The sequence below is a fragment of the Mus caroli genome, chromosome 7 (assembly GCF_900094665.2).
Source record: "Mus caroli chromosome 7, CAROLI_EIJ_v1.1, whole genome shotgun sequence".
Taxonomy (NCBI): Eukaryota; Metazoa; Chordata; class Mammalia; order Rodentia; family Muridae; genus Mus; species Mus caroli.
In genome coordinates, this window is record NC_034576.1 from 101,639,222 (window position 1) to 101,663,458 (window position 24,237).

Consider the following 24,237-nt stretch of genomic DNA (forward strand, 5'->3'; position numbering starts at 1 on the left):
TGGATCTCATGGAGGCATTTCCTCAACTGAAGCTCCTTTCTCTGTGATAACTCCAGCTGTGTCAAGTTGGCATAAAACTAGCCAGTACAGTATTGTTAAATTGCTCTCTGAAATAGATGAACTAAATACAAACTTCATTATCAAAGGACTGGTCTCTCTCTCCATGCTCACAAAATTTGGCTTTAGACAGACATTCTGAATTTTGCCAGTTTCCAGGACATAAAACAGTGTCTGTCTGTCTGTGGGGGGTGCACATGTGCCGCAGTGAACTTGTGGAGTGGGTTCTCATCATGGAAGTGCTAGGGACCCAATTCAGATGGTTGGATCTGGTTGGTGGCAAGCGCCATCTTGCTGGCCCTCTCCCGGCTTTGATTTGCATCTTCATGGTTCCTAGTGTGGTATTTTTCTTGTATTATTGGACACTGAAGGTTTGTTCTGCTGTAACACCTTAAACACCATACTATCCACATTCTATTATGTTGTTTGCTCTTATTACTTATACACAAATATATGAGAAAAAATGTTCTGGAGCCAAGAGGATGGCTTAGTGAGCAAAGCATTTGGCTTGCAAGTGAGGACCTGAGCTGGAATGGCCAGAACCCATGAGAAGTCAGGGGCAGTGCCATCTGCAATCCCAGTGCTCCTACAAGGATGTGATGGGAGGTAGAGACAGAGAATCCCAGGAAGCTTGTGGGCCAGCCAGCCTGGGGTACCCTGCAAGGAAGAGGAGGACCTGTGTCTCAAGTTGTCCTCTGACCTCCATACTTGTGCTGGGGTCTATACATACCACCCCCAGGCAGGCAGGCAGGCAGGCAGACAGACAGACAGACAGACAGACAGACAGACAGATGATGATGACACCACCATCACCACCACCATCATCATCATCATTTTGGTTAGTTTGCAGGCTCTATTATATTTTCTGCTGACCCGTGGCTTCCTTTTTCATTGTTTTCTTTTGTTTATAAGCAAGCTGCTTTTTGTTGTAAATGAAATCAAACTTATGGTATGGGCTATTTCTGTGGTTTACTTAAGAAAACCTTTCTGAATGTGAAGCCAAGGAGTTTTAATTCTAAAAACCTGAATCTCATGTTTACTGTAATGAAACAGGACCAACAAGTTCTCCGAGCAGAAACGGGACTGTGACTACCCTGTGGGGTGACTGAGTGCACTGACATGGCAGAATACTGTGGCCCTGGACAGACCGCTCTGCAAGGATGCTCTTCTCAGAGGCCACAGCTTCAGTTTCTCAGATGAGTAAGCCACAGCTAGTGGCTAAAGCAAGCATTCAGAGAATGTCTCAGAGTGAGGAGGAAGCGTGGGTTCTCACGAAATTACAGTAGTCATCCTTTAAAACCAGCATGAGCAAGGTGAATGTCCTAGTACTTGGGGGCTGGGGGCAGCCTGGACTACATGGCAGGCTTGAAGGCAGCCTGGACTACATGGCAGGCTTGAAGGCAGCCTGGACTACATGGCACAACCTTATCTCAAAACAAGAAAAAAAATCAGAGCTACCACCACCACAATTCAAATAGAGCTCTCTCTGGTAGGTACAGGTAGGAGCAACTGTATGTTTAAATGAAGTTATGTTTATTATAACCAATGTGATCCAGAATAAATATATATTAATAGTGGTTTAAATAAATTTATTAACTACTCAAGCTTTCTTTGAAGGAAATTTGAATTTTTGCTTCAAGATTAAATTATAAGTGTATCTCTTTTTCATCTACGCCTAAAAGAGGACAGCAAGCAACCCCAAATGCATCACTTACAGGACAGGCACCAAACTGCATGGTGGGCAATGCAAACCGGGCAGCAGCTCTTTTGTGCAGGAGACCTGCCCTTTGTGGTATCCAGCTTTTGCCTGGGCTTCTCTAGTCTGCCACACGCATCCTGGCTCACATGCCTAGGAATGTCTGTCACCAGCATGCTACTGCTTGGTCTTTCAGCCTAGCTTTGTGCTGGCCGTCAGCCCCTTCTGACGGAGAATGGCCACCTGAAGACCCAAATGCTGCTATGGGGTGCAGCTGATCTGCTAAACTGAGATGTCTGCTCAGAGGCTCACAGGCAGGGAACACTCAGCACAGACACGTCCTGGACAAAATGGATCTCAGCACAGACAGGCCATCTCTAGAATCTTGCACGCTGCTTAGGACTGTGCACTTTTTGTTTGTTTGTCTGTTTGTTTGTGTTGTTTTGTTTTCTCAGTTGCTTGAGGGAAAGTAAGACTGTGGTGCCTGAGTGAGCAGCCAAAGGGACACACGTGTAGGCCTCGGAGCCTGCCTCACAGGGCATCTGCAGCAGAAACTCGCTTCTTAGTGTCCTCACCTCCCTACTCTGCTAACCAAAACCATCCTGTGCGCAGAACGAATGGAAACAATAGTGTGTCTTTTAATAAAACATCAACAAAGTCTCGAACAATCCTGCCAGAGTCCACAGCACCTTTGCTGTCTGTGATAATGTGAAAGACTGCAAAGCCAGCCCACGGCATACTTCACTGCTATTCTGGGGCCACCTGTGACAAACATGATGTCATACATTCTAATAAAGTAACACGATTTCACTTAGACCACAGCCCACCAGTCACTAAATACATTATCCCTTCACCCCGTCTGCCTTCTGGGAATTCCTGAACTTCTACCCTGATTTGAATATATTGCAAACCAGAGAGCAGGAGTTCAGGCTGGGGCCACGTGTCATCGTCATCTGGTTTTCCTTCTTGTCCCACTGTCCCATTACATTACTGATTTTTAATTTAGTTGGATGCAGAAAACTGAGATGACAAAACACTGGAGAAGACTTCCTCATGCAGATAATAACGTCAGCGCTGCTGAAGCTCACTTCATTAAAAGCGACACACACAATATCCTTCCAAGTGTCAGCAATGAAACGGCCCGCGCCATCCTTCTGACTCATTCTCCACATTTCCCTCTCAGCGCAAAGCCAGAGCTACACAAGGTGTTCATTTCCTGTCTCACCCAGCAACCACCTTCTGCATTTTTATTGTGTTGATCTCTCTTGCCTGCAATTCCACAGGGATTCCTCATTTTAAAACATTCCTTGCTCTCACTCCCAGCCGGCTCAGCAGAGCTGCTGCAGCCTGGATTACAACAAGCACCGAAGTGAAGAGCTTGCTGTGCTCCCGAGGGGTTCCGTGAAATAACCATTGTCCTGGCCAGAGCATCTAGAGTTAAGACTGTGGAGACCGCAGTGTGGAGGGTCAGGTTACTTAATAGCATTTGCAAAACTTAACATCCCTTCATTCTCTTAACTAAAACAACCCGACGTTTTAAATGTTAATACAAGGATCTCAGCATGAAGTGGACATAGTTTAATGACCTAGAAACATGTAGTTCCTACATTGAAAAGTCTTCAGACAAGGGTAAAACAAAACAAGTAAGGCCAGGCATAGCAGTACAAAAAATGATGGAAGCAGGCACATTTGTGATGAGCCTGGGGTATATGGTAAGACCCCACGCCTCAAACAACAACGATTAAGACACACTTGCACAATTGACCTGGGAGTTGTTAATATTCAATGCACATACACCAAAGTGCTTCATCTCAGAGATGAGTAACGAGAGCTGCTTCCTGGACAACAAAAGGCAGAGAATGCAGGATGGCGGGGCGTAAGGAGTACCTTCCAGAGAGGAGAATGGTGTGCGTGCTTATGTGCAGCTATGACTTTGATTCTGGACATGGTTAGGGAAGGTATTAAAGGCAGATAGGCCAGGATGGACAATGAGTAACAAAGTCAAAGGTAACATGAGGTGTCTGGAAGAACAAGAGCTTGGCTTTGCTGAAACCCAGGCTGTGACTCCGAGCAGCCTGGGGATGGACCAGAAGGCGCTCAGCAGGCCAGCTGGGGCCACGCAGTCTCAGCACACTCGTCTTAAGCTCTTCCCAGTGGAGGCAGCTATGATATGACACATTTTGGACTTGTTTCCTGATCCTAGATACAGTGTGACTGGCTGCTTCAGTTTCTACTGCCTTGATTTCCCCGCTGAGGTGGACTGCCCCAAGTTGTGAGCTGAGATCAACCCTTCCTCCATGAAGTCGCCTCTGTCTGAATACTTTATCATGGAAAGAAACAAAGTCGACTCATGAACAGACGCTGAAAGTTGTTAGAGAAAGGAACCTAGGGATCTTTAAAGATGCTGCTGACAGATAACAATGCCGAGGTGGGTGACAGAAATGAGGAGAGAGTTACAGCGCTCAACACTCCACACTAGAGCTCTGGGGCTTCCTCTCCGCTTTCACTGTGACGCTCAGTGAAGTCCCAGGCACTCACCACACATACAAAGTCAAGCAACTCTAGCTGTTCAACAACATGACATTAGAAAACCAAATTCCAGTCATTCATTCATTCATTCATTCATTCAAGTCAGTACTGACAGCTAAGCGGCGGGCTGAGGGAACAGAGGAACAAAGACACTCTCAGCTACTCTGCCACTAAAAGAGAAAGGAACCTTCATGGACCCCCAGACATTCCTTGGGATCTACAAGAAAAGGAAAAGACTCAAGACTCAGGGTCCCGTGTGGTGGCCCCTTTACACACGGGGCGCAGAGTTAGCTTATGAACTAAAACATCTCTCTGCCTCCACCAGAACCAGGGCCACAGGGACGACTATAACCTTGGCTCAATACCATCTGAGTTTAGACATATCACAATTTCTAAATCAAATACTAAATCACAATTGCTATTAGAAGTTTAATCCGCCCCCCCACCCAAAATCAGACTCAGTCAGATAAAGAGGGAATTCCTGGGCCTTTGGTCATAGTCCTCTAAAAGGAATAAACTTAAGTACAAGAAAAAAATTGAGGAAATGTGAAGAACAGAATCACATTTTCCAGATTCCAACAAGCCCACCAGGACAACCCCAGCTGCCCATCTTTTAGAGATCTGTAAAGTTCTTCTGTAGACGGGCCAGGAAGTTTCAAAAGTACCTGCCAGTTATATCACCCCATTTCTCCATCTGAAAATAAAGCAAAGGGGAAAAAAACCTATCCTTAAAAACTGGGGGAAAAAAAAAAAACATCAGACACCTTTGAGGGCTTGAAAAGCCTCCACTCTGGCCTGTGGGGCCCAGCCCAGCCAGGGACATCCCAGTCTCTGACCCAAGTGTGTCTGTCATCCTCCAGACAGCGAAAGCAGTGAAGCAAGCAATCAACAATACATTTTTCTTTCAAAACCACTTTGGAAACTTACATGTTAGTCTTCAGCAAGGGAAGTAAGACACACACTACAGCTGGACTTTTGTTTTGTTTTTTGAGACAGGGTTTCTCTGTATAGCTCTGGCTGTCCTGGAACTCACTTTGTAGACCAGGCTGGTCTCGAACTCAGAAATCCGCCTGCCTCTGCCTCCCAATTGCTGGGATTAAAGGCGTGCACCACTACCGACTGGCACAGCTGGACTTTTATGCCAAACCCTTCCTGTTCAGTGGCCCAGTCTTGCAGGGACCTGCAGCAAAGACCGAGTTTCTCTTTATGTCGTGCAGTACACAGCCCAGGATGAGCAAAGCAGCACTCCGGAGCCATGCTTCTAACTGGCCAGACAGAATGATTTCCCTTCCTCCAACCCCCACGAAGAGTCGTGAACTCAGCCATGTCACATGCAACAGCCTGCACAGGCAGGCAACCAGACAGCAGTGGCTGAGAGAATCCCAGGTCTCTGGGACATTAACTATAATCTGTCCAATGAGTCAGTCAGCTCTTCCTTTCCATCTCCCGTGAAGGCCTGATTCCATTTAATGCCCCACAAAGGTTCATACCAATGCGAATACTCAGTAGAGGAGCAAACCATGTCTAAGCTGCTCTCTCAGGGTCTGGGATAGAATAACCGTCAACCGACAGGCTGAGTCAATCAACAGCAGAATAATACATTTACGTCTATATCTCTGCTGTTCCAAAAAGGATTTGAAGGATTTTCTAAAACTTCATAAAATCAGTCTGAATGTTTAATAGTTCACTAAAATCTGAGACATCAATTCTAAAATGCACCATTAACTGAGGTAAAGCTAAGATGAGTGCATAATACAACATACTAGTAATGATAAGGTGACTTCACCTTCACTGACATTAAAACGTCAAAAAAATACATTTAGTTAATGAGATACAATGGGGTTCAGAAAAATGGCAAAGCAGTAGAAAACAGAATTCCTTTCCTCCTGACAAACTAAAGCTGGAAACAGTCAGCAGAGGTCTTGCCAGCCAGCACAGTCTGCTGAGTTCCTCATCTGTCCAGCTGACCCTCACAACTCATACAATGATCTAAAGAAAGAATACCAGCATTCCAAGAGGTAGTCCTCCTTCTAGCTTCCAAACAGTTTCCCACAGAACTCGCATCTAAAGTCAGATTATTATGTAGCAACTTGGTAAGAATCTGGAGGGACATTTACTTTTGAAAACATGGCACAGAGGGGCTGAGAGGGTAGAGGAAGCCCGAGCTTCAGGGAGGCGAGGGCTGTCCGCTGTTAAGCACAGAGACCAGAAACTGCTCCAGGGCCCTGCAGGACGGAACCAACTCCCAAGCTGTTCTCTGACCTTCATGTGTATCACGGCATGCCTCCCACACGTGAACACTACACAGACATGCCATTGTACGTACACACACACACACACACAATTGTAAGCAGAAAAATTAAAATCTTAAGGTGATCTTTTCTCAAGCACTTGTCTGGCCATGGTTGTCTCTCTTGTTTAATATCACGCAGAGGCCTTTCATTTCTTACAGGTGACATTTTTCATCACTAACTGAATGATGTCAGAGCAAACAGTGGAGGGATTACTCAAAGGGTCTGATCCTCCAGAAATGTTTAAAAAAAAAAAAGGAAGAAAGAAAAAAAAGAAAGAAAGAAGTCAAGCAAAAATGTCAAAAGCAACTTTGTCAAAACTCTGGAAAATAGTCAAAGGTTTCCACCAGCCATCAAGTCAGGAGGGAAGTGGGAAGAGAGCTCCAGCGCCCTGGATCTGATCTCTCCAGCTCAGCTCTGCGCCTGGAGACGGCAGCCTGCACTCCCAGTGAGGAGCTTGTGGTTGCTTCTTAGGGGAGCAAAGCAGATCTTACCCTACAAAAATGTGTCTGTCTAGGGGCTACCTGTAGGGTGAACGTCCTATCAGAATGCAGTGCTGAGACACAGTTACCACTGGTCAAGCTGTGAGGCAAGCCAACTGTACGACCACTTGGGAGAGAAACCTGGGGACGTTTCTGGGAATCTGATATATCTGAGTGTGTCTGTGCGCTGAAGACTCAATATACTCGTGGCAACTAATGTATACAGATGTAACATGTGAGGACATAAAGTTCTCCTGTATCGCAGGCTGCCACCAACTTTCAGTGTAGCGAGTGATGACCCTGAACTTCTGATACTCTGACTTGTACCTTCTGGAGTGAGGGTCTTCAAAACCAAACCAAACCAAGACAAACCCAAAACTCTAACAGGGTCAAAATGACAAAGAGGAGGCTGACAAGCTGCCTCAGTGAGGAAGGGCGCCTGCTCACAAGCCTGACAACCTGGGTTCCATCTCTGGGACCCTCACCTCCCAAGATAAAAGCAAAGGATTGATACTTTAAAAAATGTCCTTTGGGGGCTTAAGAGATGGCTCAGTGGCTGCTAAGAGCACTGGCTGCTCTTCCAGAGGACCTGAGTTCAATCCCCAGCACCCATAGGACAGCTTGGAACTCTCTGTAACTTCAGTCCTAGGGAATCTGACGCCCTCTTCTGGCCTCCTCAGCTACTGCATATACATGGAGCACAGACATAAAGATTTTAAAATAAGTTTTTAAATTGTCCCTTGACCTTTATATGCATGACATGGCATTTGCCCCACTTCCCAGCACACAAATAAATGTAATTAGAAACCGGAAAAATACCAGACAGACAATAATCTAAAGAGAACTAAGGGTTATTGAATTAAACGCAGGAAAAAATAAAATGTTCCTTGAGTAAAACAATGTTCTAAGTGGGGAGATGGATCATTATAAAGACCAACATAAAAGAGCTAACCCACAGAGAGTTAATACACCCTAAGATATATGCAGGACATTGCAGCAGTCCAAAATGCAGGAAGCAAATACAGCCAGAATTGAGGAAAGATGAAGACATCCTTATGTTAAAGGTTCCAGTAATGTCCAGAGAATCCAGATACAAGGTGACTAATAATCACACAGCAGCTGCCATGATACTGTAAGCAACCAGACTCAGCAGATACACGCTGATCTCCACATATACACTGAGTGAGTGACATGCCTGTGCACGCACCCCCACACACACCCACATGTACACACATGTACACATACGTAGAGGTAAGGCATGTTCTTCTTCAGTACATGTGAGGTAGTCTCCAAAATAGCTCACAAAATAAATATTAATTTAAGGACTTACAGAAATAACCGGTTACAGTGGGATAAAAGTTAGGAAAGGGAAACCAAAAAAATTCTAAAATAAATACATAAAGTCACATAGCATGTTCTTAACCAATGGGCTACTGAAAAAAATCATAAGGGGAATCAGAAAATACACTGAGACAAATGAAACAAAACACAGTATACAAAAAAAGATGTAGAAATGTATAAATGCCAACACTGTCATTAAAATATCTCAATAAAATTTTATATTATATAAATAAAAAGAGAAAACAACAATAAAACACCTAGCAAATAAAGGATATTATATAGACTGCAATTTACAACGTCAAGTATACAAAACCAATGGAATCAGTAAAGCTAATGGGTATTTCCTTAAAAAGTCTGAGTACACTAACAAACTGTTAAGCTATGGCAAATCATTAAAGGCAGATACCCAGATACACCAGATACTGGTGGCGACAGCAGAGAGACCTGACAGGAAGAGTAATTACCAGAAAACAGTACAAGCAGCGAACTGCACCAGCAAACCAGACGACCTGGATGGCATAGGTCAACACCTAGAAACATAACTGAGCGACGGAACAGATGCAGAAACACTGGGACAGGAGCAGAACTAAAAGAAACATCTCAGAGACCTCTAGACAAAAGTCCCAGACCAGATGCTTTACTGGTGAATTCAAACAATTATTAAAGAAAGGGTTAACAGGCTCCCTCAAACTCTCCAAAAAGGCTTGACCGTGAGTGGGGATCAATTCCTTTCTTACTTTAGAAGGTCACACTACCCTGACCCTAAAGTCAGATGCACATTAACAAACAGAAAATGACAGCCTTACATGTACAGATGTAAAAACTGTCAACAAAATTCAGCACCCTGAGTCCTGTTAAGAGGACTATAGACTCTGCCAAGTGGGACTTATACCACAGGGAGAGCAGAGAGCCCGAAGCCTCTTGATCATTCACTTGATGAGACCCACTGCCCCTTCAAGGCAGAGACGCTGGGAGAACAAAGAATTGTCTGAGCACAGCAGAGAGCCTCCTGAAGCAGCAGAGTCCTCCATGGCAGAGGGCTAGGCGCATTCTCTGAGGATGAGGAGACAGACTCCCCTCTCCCCAGTGACTCAGTGCTATGCTGGATGCTGTATAGCAGCAACAATTAGCTAAGAGAACCAAGACAAAGCAAAAGCATCTAGGCCAAAGAGAATTCAAACTTTCTGCTCAAGACAACATGGGCCAATATACAGAAAATTCAAACACTGAGAGAAATGACGACAACAATAAAATATACAGAAATTTAACCGAGGGCATGCAAGACTGGTATATGGAAAAGTATAAAACTGCCAAGAAGAACAGAAAAGGACCTAAACAAAGACAAGCTGTTACTAATAATTACTAGTAAGATGCCAATACTTGGTCATTAGATATCAATATAATTACCTTCAAAATCATTCAGAGTTGGCAAACCTGATCTTCCAATTCCTAAGGAATTGCAAAGGGCCCCAAATAACCAAAACAGTACTGCAAAGGAACAAATTTGGAGTTCCTTCCCTTCAAAATTGCAAACATTATTATGATTCTGGCTTAAAAGCATATATATAGACCACTGAAAGAGAATTAAGAAATAATCCATGACCAATTAATTTTTTTGCAACAAGGATGCCAAGGCCATTCAAGGGAGAAAGAACAGCCTTTCCACACACTATAAATAATAAAAACTAATAATCCCAAATGGAACAAATAGCTGCCTTTAAGATTAAAGTTAAAGTTACAGCTGGCTGTGGTAGTGCACGCCTTTGATCCTGGCACTTGGGAGGCAGAGGCAGGTGAATCTCTGCATTCAAGGACGGTCATCTACAGACCAAGTTCCAGGATGGCCAGGGCTACACAGAAAAATCCTGTCTCAAAACAGCAGCAGCAACAACAACAACAGCACACACAAAACAACAGCAAAGAAAATGATAAAAGCCAGTAAGGGAAGCATATGGATTAACCTTCTGACACTGGACTGAGCAGTAAGTTTTAGATGTGACAATTATAAGCACTAAATGACAAAACCACTCACGTTTATCAGAATGAAAGACACTTTAGGCACCAGGAGCACCGAGGAGGCGATGAAGGAACTCTTCATTGCTTCCCCCTAACGTTACAGGGATAGGTAAACAAGCACAGCCTAATTATGGACAGATGGGCTTAGGAGCAGATTATCAGGCATGTGTCCTTACCCCCTAAGAAGGAAGACACTGAACACTATGACTAGGGGTTGCACTCAGGAAGAAGAGTGAACAATCAGAAAGCTGGGGTACGGAAATGCCAGACATGTAACCCCAACTCAATAGCATTGGCAGGTGGAGCCCCTTCTTGAAGGGGGGTGAGGTGGGGTCATAAGGACTCTGCTGTCATGAATGGATTAAAGCTATGGCAAAAGGACTCGACAGGAGGAGTTAGACTTTTACACGCCTTCCATCCCTCCCACCCCATGAGAACACAACTCCCTCCTGTCTAGAAGATGCAGCAATTGGGATGGAACCGGCTTCAGTGAACAGAGAAAAGGTCAGGACCATGACTCGGAGCTTCCTAGACTCTCGAGCTAGGAAGAAGAAATGAAATGAAAAATGAAAAAAAAAAAAGTCTTGTTTATAAGTCTGCTACACACCTGCACATGTCTACCCGCACGCTCGTGTGCACGAACACACACACACACACACACACACACACACACGCACACTGCTATAATAGCACAGACTAGACTTGGAGTCAGTTTAGACAAAGGTAGTCCTATGAAAAGATGGAGGTGAACCCTGGCTCCAGAAGTCAGGTGTGATTGGTCTTTCAGCAACTCCTTGGCAGATGGGAACTGACAATGGGGCCGACTGGAAGCCCCTCTGCTCTAACAACACACCCAGGCATATAACGTTGGCTTTAATTTTTTATTTAAATTGTAACAACTCATAGAATGAGAGAAAATGCTTGCAAACCACTGATCTGATAAGGGTCTACTTTCCAGAATACATAAATAACTTTTACAACCTAACAATAAAAATAAACTACCCAATTAGAAAATGGGCGATAGATAAGAGGAGACATTTCATCAAATAAGATATACAAACTGTCCCTAAGCATAAGGAAAAAAAAAACAAAAACAGTGAAAAAAAAAGCACCGTTCAGAAAAGGAATAACAAAGCAAACCCACAGAGGGTACACTTCACATCTGGGAATGCAGATGGCAGGGCTGCCAAGGGCTGCCCACTGGGGCTTCCTGTCAGAGTTAAGCCGTCTCACTGTGTGACTCAGTAACTTCACAGAGGTGAAGGAGAGAACTGAAAATGGGGACTCAAACAACCATGAGTAAATATTCAAAGCGACAGTACTCATGCGAGTCACAGGTAGAAATAACCCAGACGTCCATCAAGAGATGAACGAAGAAACAAGAAGTGGTGCTGCACACACTTGCTGGAGAATTATTGGGCCATAAAAATGAATGAAGTTCAGCTCTGTTTCAGCACAGACACATTGAAAGCATTATGCAAACCGAAAGAAGCCAGGAAGAAAAGGTCACATATTGTATGGTTCCACTTATATAAAATATCCAAAATAGGAGAATTCAGGGAGACAGAAACAGACTGATGGCTGCCAGGGGCTGAGGAGGGGCAGCGTGAGGGAGAGGCTTTGCTTTGGGCTTTAGAACTATAGGCATGCTAGCTGCACAAAATTGAATAAACACTTTAAATCTTGAATTTTGTGCTAAATTTAAAATTGATTTTTAAAAAAAAATCCAAGAGAAAACCACCTCATGTTCCCTTTGTCAAATACATTATAGGTTCTCCTTAACTTCTTATGGCTTTAAACTGAGGCGTATACTTGGGCTCAAATCAATCACCACACTGGAAAAGGGAATCATCTAACTTATTCACATACTCCTTAGCTGAAAGCCTTTCTTCCTCCAGACACGGAACATCCCCTAATACCTGAGGAAGGCTGATCCCCACCCTCTTTCATGGATGCCAGAACCCATGATTCTCAAATCCCTTACAACGTCACGGTGTGTGCACATAGCCTACACGCATTCATGGTATGTTTTAAGTTGCTTCTAAGTCCTACTATCTGATGACTGCCACAAGACCCAGCAACCACACGGGTAGGGATACACACCAAAGAACAGATTGGGCACTCAAGACACCTGTAAGTAAATACTCATAGCAACACTATTCACTAATGGCTCAATAGCTGACATACTGGGGGTTGGAGAGATGCCGAGCAGCTAAGGGCATTGACTGATCCCACAGAGTGTCCACACCACGAAGCTCAGGGTTGCCTGTAACACCAGCTCTAGTATATACTTCTTTTGACCTCCAGTATAACATCCCCTCCACACACATATATACACATAATTAAATTTTTTAAAAATTCTTTAAAAGTTTTACTGTCCTGTCTAGAGTATAACTGTGCATGTTCAATATAGACACAACTGCCCCCCACCCCCACCCCAGTACTTGTAATTGAATGCTGGCTAGCCCATGGATGCAGAATTCACAAGTACAGCTGGAACCCATGGCTACTGAGGGCTGACCAAGCTGCTAAGCTCCCTCCTCTCTGCACAGCTCACTTTAAAGACAGTGATGCTAAAGAGCTTCCAAGCTCCCTAAGTATACATGGCAATGTCTAAACTTTCATGCCATGGAAACAAGATATCCTAACTAGGAACGAGGTTCTCAACCACGGTATACATCAGAACCACTAATGAAGCTTTAAATATCTCTCAGACCCAAGCGCCACCGATGGAGTCAGGATCTCTGTGGAGAGAGAGGGTCGGGAATCTAGGGGTTAAAAGCTCAGTTTTTAAGGCTCTCAGGATGACTTTAATGTGAAGCCCGAGTTGCGAGTAATTCATCTAGCATACTCCATCTTCCCATTCCTTGTGTGGCCACTGGTGCCTGATCTTCCTCCTGCTCCCCACCCCTTCCCCTTTTTTGGTCCTGACCCCACCTCCCAGGTGCTGAGGCTGCTGAGATGACAAGTCACACACCAGCCTTACTCTGGTGTTTTCTAAATGCCAACTATTTATGTAGGAAAGTAGTGTCTTTCTAGAAATTAAGGCACTTAGCTAGAATTTTCAAAGTATTAGCTTAAAATTGTCCACATGGTCTCTTCACTCTGACACCTGTATGCGCATTTGTGGGGCTTCTCCATTATTTATTCCTTGATCTGCTATTATGTCTTCTTGCTTTTCTTTCTAAATTCTCCCTTACAGGGCCTTGTGTACTGGTCTGTTGTTTCAAAGACCAGGCCTTCTGCCTGCCCCACTGTGCAACACCCCGGCTGACCCCTACCCCGACCTTCACTATTTCCTTCCATGGATTTTCCAAGCTTCTGCTGACCGTTTTTTCAGCGGCATCACTTTGAGACTTAGATAAGTTACTTTCTAATACCTTTTCTGATGTGTGTGTACTTAGGGTGTAAATATCATGAGCCCAGATACAGTTATGCTCCACAAACTGCCATGCTCCATTCTCACAAACATTCAGGTTAAGTTGTATACTTTCTTTATGGTTTCTTCTGGGCTGTAGGCTATGGAAAGTTTATTTACAGGGCTGAGGATCAAGACTAAAGCCTCGGCACACAGGCCTTGCACTTCACGCTAGGCCATACCCCCTGCTGCATGGTTAGTTTGTTTCTGACAGTCTCACCATGTTAGGAGGTGCGCTGCACAAAGGTCATAGGGCATATGGAAACTGTCCTCCATTAGACGACACTTCATCTTTCCAGCATACTCAGCGTTTCACCATGTTTCCAATCAGCTTATATTACACAAACAAAAGACACTTACTCTCGCTCCTTTTCTGTCAGCTTGTCGTTGATGTTATCTTTGATTGTTGATCTGGACCCCTTATGAATTATGGGATACCTGAGGGGTACTTGTAGGAAGAAGGAGATCATGGAGACCAAATGTGCAGTGTAACCAAGGGCGACGGCAATGCTTCCATCATCTTTTGCTGTAAATTTGAAAACAGAGGAAAAGAATATAACCATTTACCTCACGAATGTAGCTCTGAGGAAGTCTTATACAAATATGTGGTAAGTAAAATAGTAATCAGACTAAATTATGTTAACTTGTGCAAATATAAACACATTAATAAGGCTTGAAACGGCACCTACTAACTATACACAGAGCTATCTCCCAGTGAGTAGTGGGCTGGGTCAGCTCTAAGACATCTGACGGAGAGCTCTCAGTGTGCCCGAATAGCCGTTACTTTCTTTCACATCCTTTTAAAGCGAGAAATTAATACTTGAGTCTCTGTGATCAGTCAGAGGTTCTACTGTAACAGAGTCCAGGTGCTGTACAAGATCACTATACTGTCTGGCTTTGTGTCAACTTGACACAGGCTGGGGTTATCCCAGAGAAAGGAACGTCAGTTGGGGAAGTGCCTCCATGAGATTTAGCTGTGGGGCATTTTCTCAATTAGTGATCAAGAGGGGAGATCCCCTTATGGGTGGTGCCATCCCTGGGCTGTAGTCTTGGGTTCTATAAGAAAGCAAGCTGAGCAAGCCAGGGGAAGCAAGCCAGTAAGAAACATCCCCCCATGGCCTCTGCATCAGCTCCTGCTTCCTGACCTGCTTAAGTTCCGGTCCCAACTTCCTTTGGTAATGAACAGTAAGTAACATGGCAGTGTAAGCTGAATAAACCCTTTCCTCCCCAACTTGCTTCTTGGTCTTGATGTTTGTGCAGGAATAGGAACCCTGACTAAGACACTCACTCACTCTGAAGTGAAGCGAAACCCCACCCCACCTCCTTACGAGGCACGCTTCAGATACTGATGAGGGCGATGTTGCACCAAGAAGCCTGGGAGATCTGAGATGAGGCAAAGGGGACATAGGTTCCACAGTGAAGTGAATGTCCCAAACTGTATTCATTGTTCATACACCAACCTTGTCATGTAACTTACATGAAAGTACATGAGGGGAAAACACATGTGTCATATAAATATAAGCTTCTGGCTTTTAAAAAGATATAAACAATTATATTCTAAAACTCACCATCCATATTTCTACTCCTACCTATAAGGTTATAAATGATTATTCAAGTTCTATTTAGTTCTATTCAGAACTAAAGTGATGCAATGGAAGAATTCAAATGTCCTGCCTAGCATGCAGTGTTCCTTAAGTACCTTAAAAAGCTTGCACATGTGCAAAAATTTAACACAGGCTCTGGGTACCCAGCAACGAGAGAGGAGAGAGGGTCTAAATGATGGTTTACTATTGCATGACTCCTAAGGACACCTTCAACTTCAATTACTAATCCTATGTTCATATCGTTCCGTTTATGGTTTCAGTATCTGCGTAAGTAGCTTTTCGAGGCAGGAATGCACCCACCACCCTTCTTCAGTGAACGAAGTCCCTGCACTTTACTACCTATGGCTCCTCGATTCTCAGTGATCGCCCTATAAACAAATACTACTCACTGCTACTCACTTCGTTCACTTACCAACAAATACTAAACTAGACTCTCCTTTAGTACGGTTTCATCCATTTTACAGGTTAAAATAAAAACAAAACAAAAAAGAAGGCTCAAAGAGACTAAAGAACTCTCCACTGAAACAGCTTGTAAGTGGGCCGGACATAGCCCTCTGTAAGGACACTCTCCCACGTGATCACAGAACCTTGTTAAAAAACAAAACAAAAGACAGTATCTACTCATTTAACTTGGAGTTCTAGGATGTAGCCGGCACTCGAATGCACTATCCCAGTGTTGTCCTAGTTTTGTACTGCAGGAAAAGTGCATGTGAAAAGTCTGTGATCAGGGGCTGGAGAGACGGCTCAGTGCTTAGGGCAGGCACTGCTCTGCCAGAGGAGCTGATTCAATTCCCAGCACACATATCAGGTGCCCACAGCCACATGTAACTCCAGCTCCAGGAGGAGCCAATGCCTTTGGCCTCCTTGGGCATCTGCACATATACTCACATAGCTACCTACAGACACGGTTACACATACATGATCCAAAATAATAAACATAAATGTTTTTTTAAAAAAAATTAAATCTGCAATCCCACATTTCTGTAGTGCTTCACAAAAAGGCATCACAGGTAGTACTTCTTGTTCTCTCCAAACACCTCATGAAAAAGTAGAATAACAGCCATTTCAGGTGACTGCGGGGTCACTCCTAATTAGCATCCCAATTATTTCCAGAGAGGATGTCCTCTTCCCCAGGCACAACCAAATACTTTATTAATAATTTTGCCTTTGTAGAAACTCTTTTTAAATCATACTTTACTAGCAACTAAAAGTACTTTACTTTTAATGTGTGTGCACATGCAGGTGTGTGTGTGTGTGTGTGCACATGTGCATGCACACGCGTGCCAGCACAGGCCGGAAATTAACCTTGGGTGTCATTTCTCAGGAGCTGTCTGTCTTGTTTAGGGGCTTATTGGTCTGGCAGAGTTACCTTGAGTCCAGGGAGCCCCCACACACTGGGGTCACAGGCATGCTCCACCACATACGGCTCTTCACGGAGGTGCCGGAGCTTGGACTCAGGCTCCCATGCTCATGTGACAAGCACTTTACCAACTGGGGGTTTTTCTCCAGTCACAAAAAGTAATTTAAAGTATGAATTCTCTCATAAGAGAAATCTTAGATAGCATGGCATGTAATGCCATCAATTCCCCGATGGCACAGATGAGGCCCAGGTGGGACAGCGTGGTCAAAATCGTATCGGTAAAAACCAACAGCAGCGGAATGAACGGGGAAACTGCTTCTGGGCCTGAAAATATGCTGCTGCCCAGTATCTATGTCTGGAGTCACAGCTGAGACTGGGAGAGCTTTCACAGTGGAGACACAACCTCCCACTTTCTAGACTGAGCAGAGTCACCAAACTAAAACCATTCCTCAGAGCAAAAGGACCGTGTCTAAAGAACCGTTTTCTGAAAGGAGAGGAGGAGGACTAAGGGGGCTCACACTCGCAGCATGGCAGTGCCCACCATGGAGCTAACACTCAGCTTCCCCCGCCTTCCTGCAGAACCCGGTAGGAAAGGGGTTAAAATTCTCAGGAAGCAACAAAAAAGTCTTTTGATAAACCTCCCAAAAAAGTCAAATACAAACCACCAGCAGTTAATACCTCAAGCATCTGCATGCTTCTCAAATTACTAAAAGGATAATGGTAAGAAAAATTACATTTGCATGTTTTTAGACTACATACACACCTTTATTAAAAGAACAAAGGCGTGATCTCACATCACCTCCCCAGTGAACAAAGCCAATTTTGCTTAAATGTCAAACTAAAAGGGAATCTCAGAGAGGTGTATGCACAGAAATGAAATCAAAGGAAAACAGCAGACAAGAGTTAAGTAATACTGGAAATGAGCTTCAGTTTAGGCTGCCCACGGTCTCTGCCGTAGCCACACGACTCCCCGCTCTACCTATTAAACACCATGCGAGGTTTCCCGGTCCAGGCCGTAGCGCCTCACCAGCCTCACAGTTAAAAACCGTGGTGTTGGATTTCCAATATTGAAGCTTTATATTAAAAAGCATTTTAAAAGGATCACGCGTGGAGCCTTACAGGGCCCAGGGGTATTTCAATGCCCTCAGAAGGAAAACCACCTCCTGGTAGGGAAGTCACTTTCATCACCCCAAGACCACTGAGCCTCCAGTGGGAAAATGGGAACTCGTGTGGTTAATTACGGTGATTGCAGGCCATGCAACCTCAGATGTCACAGTCTGTTGCCAATCATTTTAGCTGAAAACCAAAAGGTTTAAGGTTCCCAGCATTCTGAGATCTGAAAGATGTTTTACCTGACAGAGCCAAAACATGGCCCTCTGAGATGTGCTTTTCCAGCAAGCATTAACGATGCCCGCCACACCTAACACAGAGCAGAGGTGTGGGTTTCAGAGGCTGCTCTAGGGAGTTAGAAAGGTCACACATGATACTTCTGCTAGTGAGGAGCTGGAGGGAGGGAGGGAAGGAGGGAGAAGGGTTGGGAGCGAGGGAGTGAACTGTAAGACTTAGGTATGTGAAATGATACTAACTCAACAGTGTTCCAAGGGCTTGGAGGCTAAGCCACAGTTCCCTTATAGTAGGTACTTATGATTTGTTCTTAAGATGTAGAAAGCCACTCAAAGCTAGAGCTTTTGTGTATAATCTTTATGACAAAAATTCTTACAAACACACAACAGCTACACAAACATTATAAGTCAGTTCAGCGTTCCTTTAGTTCTATGTTGGACAAACTGTTCATATGGCAATGCATCTGAGCGCAGAGAGATCTCAAAGTTCTTACCATCCCGCCTTCCCAGTCCCTGAGGCAGCTCCTCTGTTAAGGGACCCAGCACCCTCTGATGCAGACAGGACAAAATAGTTAAGACTCTAATCAGTGCCACAGCAGTTATGAAGTCATTCCATGTTCTCAGTGAAACACTGTTTGACATATGGACTCTCCTTTCCAAGAAATCATGCCTGCATGAAGGGACACAGACACAGAGGACACCTGGGTCTCATTACCACAAAAGGCTCTCGTGTTATGGATTACTTAAAAACACACAAGCACAAACATTGGGTTTTTTCTTTTCTTTTCATTTCTCGTTTTTAAACTAAATGTCTCAGTCAATGGAACTCAGATGAGCGTTCCTCTCTGGACCCTTTCCTCGCATTGTGTCCAGCTCTCTCTGGCATGCTCTAACAATAACTGAGTCATTCAGAAAAGCATAATAAATACAGGGCCCCTGGTGGGGTTTCCCAAACATCACTGACCCATGCAGTGCTAATCTGTATCCAGCAAAGGTTCATGGGCATCATGAGAAAACCCGTTGGAAGTTCCTTTCCTAGAACCTCTTCCAGAACGCACTGCTATAGCACACTAAAAAGTCCGTGGATGCTCAGGAGGTCATTATTAAAAGACAAGAAAGTTGCATCATGACAGGAATAAGGAAGATCCTAGATTCAGGCAGATCAGTGGTAACATTAAGCTTTGCCACCAGTTAAGGTGAGTCCTTGGATGGAAAAACGTTTGAAATTTTCAAAGTCTCAATTTTCTTTTATTTTCCTCTCCTCCCTCCCTTACTCCCTCTCTCTCTTTCCCTCATCTCTTTCTTTCTCTTTTTAAAATTGAAACAACAAAACAAGGTAATTCTCTATCCATAAAGAAAATTCTCACAGAACTAAAGTAATCTCATAACATCAAACACTACTCTTGTAATTTTCAAAATAAAGTCTCACGTAGTGGGAGCTGGCATCGAACCCCTGATCTTCCTGCCTCCGGGTGCTGGAACTACAGGCTCACCATCAATATCTGGTTGATGTTGCTGCATATTTACTCACCCAGCTTAAATCACCCTCTTACCCTTCTTTCAAACATTCTCTGATTCTATGAAGTGGTTTTCCTGATCCCCTACCAAGAGAATTATTCCCACTTTTTTGAGCCTTTAACATAGTATGTATTCAATAACCACTTTCTAGCCTGGTTTAATTACCTATCTGTTGCCCACAACAGAACTATAATCTTCCCAAGGTCAGACCAGTGCCTTAATCCTCTGTATCCTTCAGCACCTGGCAAGGTGCTGTGTTGTTAGACTACACGAGTGTCCTGCAGAATGTGAACACAATATAGCGTATATCCTTCCTAAAACTTCTGACTCTAGGGCTCTCAGGGAGTGGACTGAACAGGACCTTGGACTAAAATTAAATGTTGGTTTCATTTTATCTCCCATTTCACTCTTCAGCAACTTTACTGAAGAGCTACTGTGCATTTTTAAAGGACTGGAGAATGTATTCAGCTTTACTAAGCATTCTAAGTGTAGACAGCTATGGAAGCCATGAGAAACAAGGCACTTCAAAGAAAACCAAAATAGAACCAAAAGCCTTGTGGGTAGAGCAGGTCAGTGCTCTGTGCATGCCTCAGCCCCTCTGAAGCTCTAGGCACTGGCCACTTACTGAGAATGAACCTGAGACCCCTTCCAGCAGCCAAGGCCCTGCTGACATCTCCTCCTTCTCTGACCCTCTCTTCTCCCCGCTGCTTACTATATTCTAATCACATAGCTCTGATCTTTTCTTTCCTTCACTCTTTTCCCTTCTGTAAGTACTTCCACTTCTGTTTACTGAGGAGAGGACAACCCAGCAGACAAGAACCCAGCAGACCCAGCAGAAGCAGGGCTGGCTCTCCCACACTCACACCCTTGGGTTGGCTCACCTTCAACCCCCACATCAGGGCCAGCTCTACTGTGCTACAGCAGGCAAGGGACAGGACAGCTCTCCTGCTCTCCTGACCCCAGGGACTTAGGTGACAAAGGGTGAGGGTGGGGGAGGGCACAGACAAGTTGCAGGGCCAGCAGTTCCACTCTCAAACCCTTGAAGCAGGCCTACCAGCACCCCCGCCGTTACGGTCAGCTCTACTGTCCTGTCCAGGAGAAGCACAGGGCCTGCTCTCCCGAGGGCTGCAGGGGAGGGGCAGGGCCAGCTCTCCCACTCTGATGACCTTGGGGCCAGCTCCCTGCCTGTCCTAGGTGGCAAGGGGTCAGGGGGCATCTCTCCCTTGCACACGTCACTGCAGGGCAGACAAGTGGCAGGGCCAGTTATCCCGCACTGATGCCCTCGGGGTTGGCTCACCCGTGCCCCAGCCACTAGGGTCAGCTTTACTAGTGCTGCTCAGGTGAGGTAGAGGGCCCCTCTCCCAAGTGCTATAACTGGTGATGGGGAGGGCCAGTTCTCTTGCTCGAATGCTCCCAGGGTCAGGTCTCCCACTTGCTATAGGTGGTGAGAGGCAGGCAGGCAGGCAGGGAGGAGGCTATCTCTCCCTTGTCTACACCACTGCATGGGAGACAGGTGGGAGGCCAGCTCCCCCAAGCTCACATCCTCATAGGCAGCTTACCCTCAAGTCCTCCAAAGGAGGACTGTTCTCGAGAGCACTTAGTAAATAAAATTGTAATTATCATTTTAATTTATGTGTACAGGCATTTTGCCTGCATACATCTGTGTATCATGTCTGTGCCTGCTGCCTGTGGAGGTGCTGTATTACCTTGAACTAGAGTTACAGATGGTTGTAAGTATCACGTGGGTGCTGGGACTCAAACCCAGGTCTTCTACAGAAGCAGCCAGAGCACTCTCTAGCCCTAGGAAAGGTCGTTTAATGTGAGGAAGCTAATGCACCATAGGCTTTAGGACACTGCAACTTTGTATAAAATGAACACCAACAAGACTGAGAGGTGTGAAGGCTCAAGATACAGCAGGAAGCAGCCCCACCCCGCCCCGCCCTGCTGCTAACTCCAAGTCTCAGGCTTCCTTTGGCTTAATAAGTATTAAAGATAAACCAAGCCCTCAAGCTTTTATAGACACAGGTGTGTCCCAGCTCTCACAGCAATTACAGAAGCCTGACTGGAAAATAACTCGAACGTGACCCCGCTACAGATGGGCGCCTAGAACTTGAACCAAGATTGCCTGTCTCTGGGCTATCATGCTCCTTATATCATGTCCCAGCTACCCATGTGTTATGCAGGCAGACAGGGTAATTCAGAATGTTTCTGACCACAAACAGCAATGTTCTTCAAAGGGAAATGGAAGCATAGCCCGATGGATACTAGTGACAGCCTCTGCCTGGAGCTCTGTGGTATACAGCTGGCTGTGTGAATACTCTACAAGACATATCAGGAGACATTCAAGCAGCACTTAGGCTACTGGGGAACTAAGACAGTTTATTAATAATGCAAATAGTCTCCTGGACTGGGGAGAAGGCTCGAAGGGTAAAGTGTACAAACGTGAGGACCCGAGTTTAGATTCCTGGCACATACATTAAAATATATACTCTTATCTCGGTATACAGGAACTAGAAAAGAAAATCTGTAATCCCTTTAATGTAAAAGAGAGAAGTGAGAAATGAAAGCTATGCTTGGGGAAACACCCCAAGGTTAAATCTTAGTTACTTATCAGGACGGCAGGAACAGGACTCTCGACAGCAGACTAACTCCTGCTCTAGCCCTGCTCCCAGCTCTACACAGATTTCCATAAAAACAACAACAAACACCTGGAAATTACCAGCCTGCTGTCTGAAGCCCATTAATTTCTTTTTTTTTTTTTAATTTCAAATACAAAGCTCAGTAATTATTTGTTCCAAGATTAGGATAAATGTTTTGTTACAGTTACTACCAGGAAGGCAGATTCTATGTACTTCTAGCTGGGAAGGTACAGAAATTCTAAAATCCCCTTTAGACAAAGTACTAGGTATCCATTATCAGGGTAACTCTATTACCATGCATACTGCATATACCAAATCCTTGTAATTACAAAAAAGAAAGAAAGGAAGGAAGAAATACCTTGGAAGTCCTCGGAATTAGGCAACTTGACACCACATACAAAGTAATCCTTATGCTCATTCTGTGAATTTAACCAAAGAATAAAATTAATTCATTGTACTAAAAAGCAAAGAAGCCACTAAGACAACCCCAGACTGCAGCTCTGCAGTGAGAGCGTCTTCGATGCAGCCCACAGTGGGGCTGCTCAGGCTGCTGAGGATCCATGGCGACTGGTACACTACTTTCCTGGGGTTCCTTATGCTTGACAGTTTTATAGAATAAAATCCCATGTGCAATATCCAAAGAAAAGGGCATATGACAGTAAGATTATAAAGTATCTTCTTGCCGGACATGGCGCAATCGATCATCTATAATACCAGCACTAGGGGCATGGCGGCAGCACCAGGAGTTCAAATTCACTCCTAACTGCATCACGTGTTTGAAGAAACTGGAGTTACATGATATCTGTTCTTAAAACAAGAAAAAGAAACATTCTGTCTAACCCATATCCATTGCATAAACAACTGAACAAGATTCTAGGAACAAATTCACATTCTATTGGCTTTTTCTCTGAAAATCAGTTTACTAAGTTGATAACCATTAGCACGGTAGCTAGCAATTTTAGTAGACTTGATTTTCGAGCTAATAATCCTACTCAGACTTTCCCACTATCACCTTTTATAGTGATTTTAAGAAAATGCATTAAAAATGTAATGCCCTGAGAGTTGCCTCAGGAATGCCTGAATGAACAGCAATTCATCAGAGGAAACATCAGAAATGGCAGATAACTGGTTGAATAAGAAGATTCTGAAGGAACCAGAAATAATTTGGCATTGTTTCTGATGATATGAATTCATACCATCAAGGTGATATATGAGACAATGAAACTATGGGACCTAAGACCAACTAAATATGTGTGTTTGTGGGGGGTGGGGTGGGGTGCAGAGGTGTTAACTCTGCAACTCTGGGAGGCATTCCCCAATATGGCTTGTCCACCTTGTTTTTGAGACAGGGACTCTCAATAGGACCTGAGGCTCGATAATTGGGTGGACTAGTTAGCCACTGAGTCTCAGGGATCCTCCTGCCTCCACCTCCCCAGCACTGGGACAAGAGTGTGCCGTCATGCCCAGCTTTTCTCTTGGGTCTGAGGGATGGGACTTGGGTCTTCGTGCTTAGAAGGGAAGCACTGAGGGTGGGGCTCTTGTCCATCTCTGCCCAAGTGAGTCTAATATACATCTTAACTAAATACTAGCTCTTCAAGTTCTCCTGAACCATGAGGGAGCATGCAGAGCGATGACTTTCTCACTGGAAGGACATTTCATGAGGAATCATCTTTCCAGCAGTCCCATCTCTTCAGGTACCCGAGACTTACCAAATCAATAGGGTAAATGTAGGACAGCTCTGAGAGTAGCTGCCTGCAGCGGATGGTCAACTGAGCGTTAGTCTTCAGAAAGAGCTCCCTAAGGAGGAGAAAGGAAAAGTGCATTCATGAAAAGATTATGTTTGCATGCTTTCTAACACTTATTTCTACCTAAATAAACCACAGAGGATTAAATGGTCTGGAACTGCCCAGGGAATTTCAGGAGCGGAGGTAAGAGTGATAGCC

The 24,237-nt window shown here is 44.5% G+C and overlaps 1 protein-coding gene across 2 annotated transcripts in view; it reads right to left on the reverse strand.

The window, feature by feature from the left end:
* The window catches only part of Uvrag (UV radiation resistance associated), a 266,200-nt gene that overhangs the window by 81,363 nt on the left and 160,600 nt on the right, over positions 1 to 24,237 (reverse strand). For both annotated transcript variants that reach the window (XM_021167360.2, XM_029479367.1), the window contains 3 exons: positions 24,004 to 24,091; positions 22,653 to 22,713; positions 14,191 to 14,356 (listed from right to left, as the gene is read on the reverse strand). In XM_021167360.2, the coding sequence (XP_021023019.1) occupies positions 14,191 to 14,356; positions 22,653 to 22,713; positions 24,004 to 24,091 (315 nt within the window). The remainder of the gene's footprint in view (positions 1 to 14,190; positions 14,357 to 22,652; positions 22,714 to 24,003; positions 24,092 to 24,237) is intronic.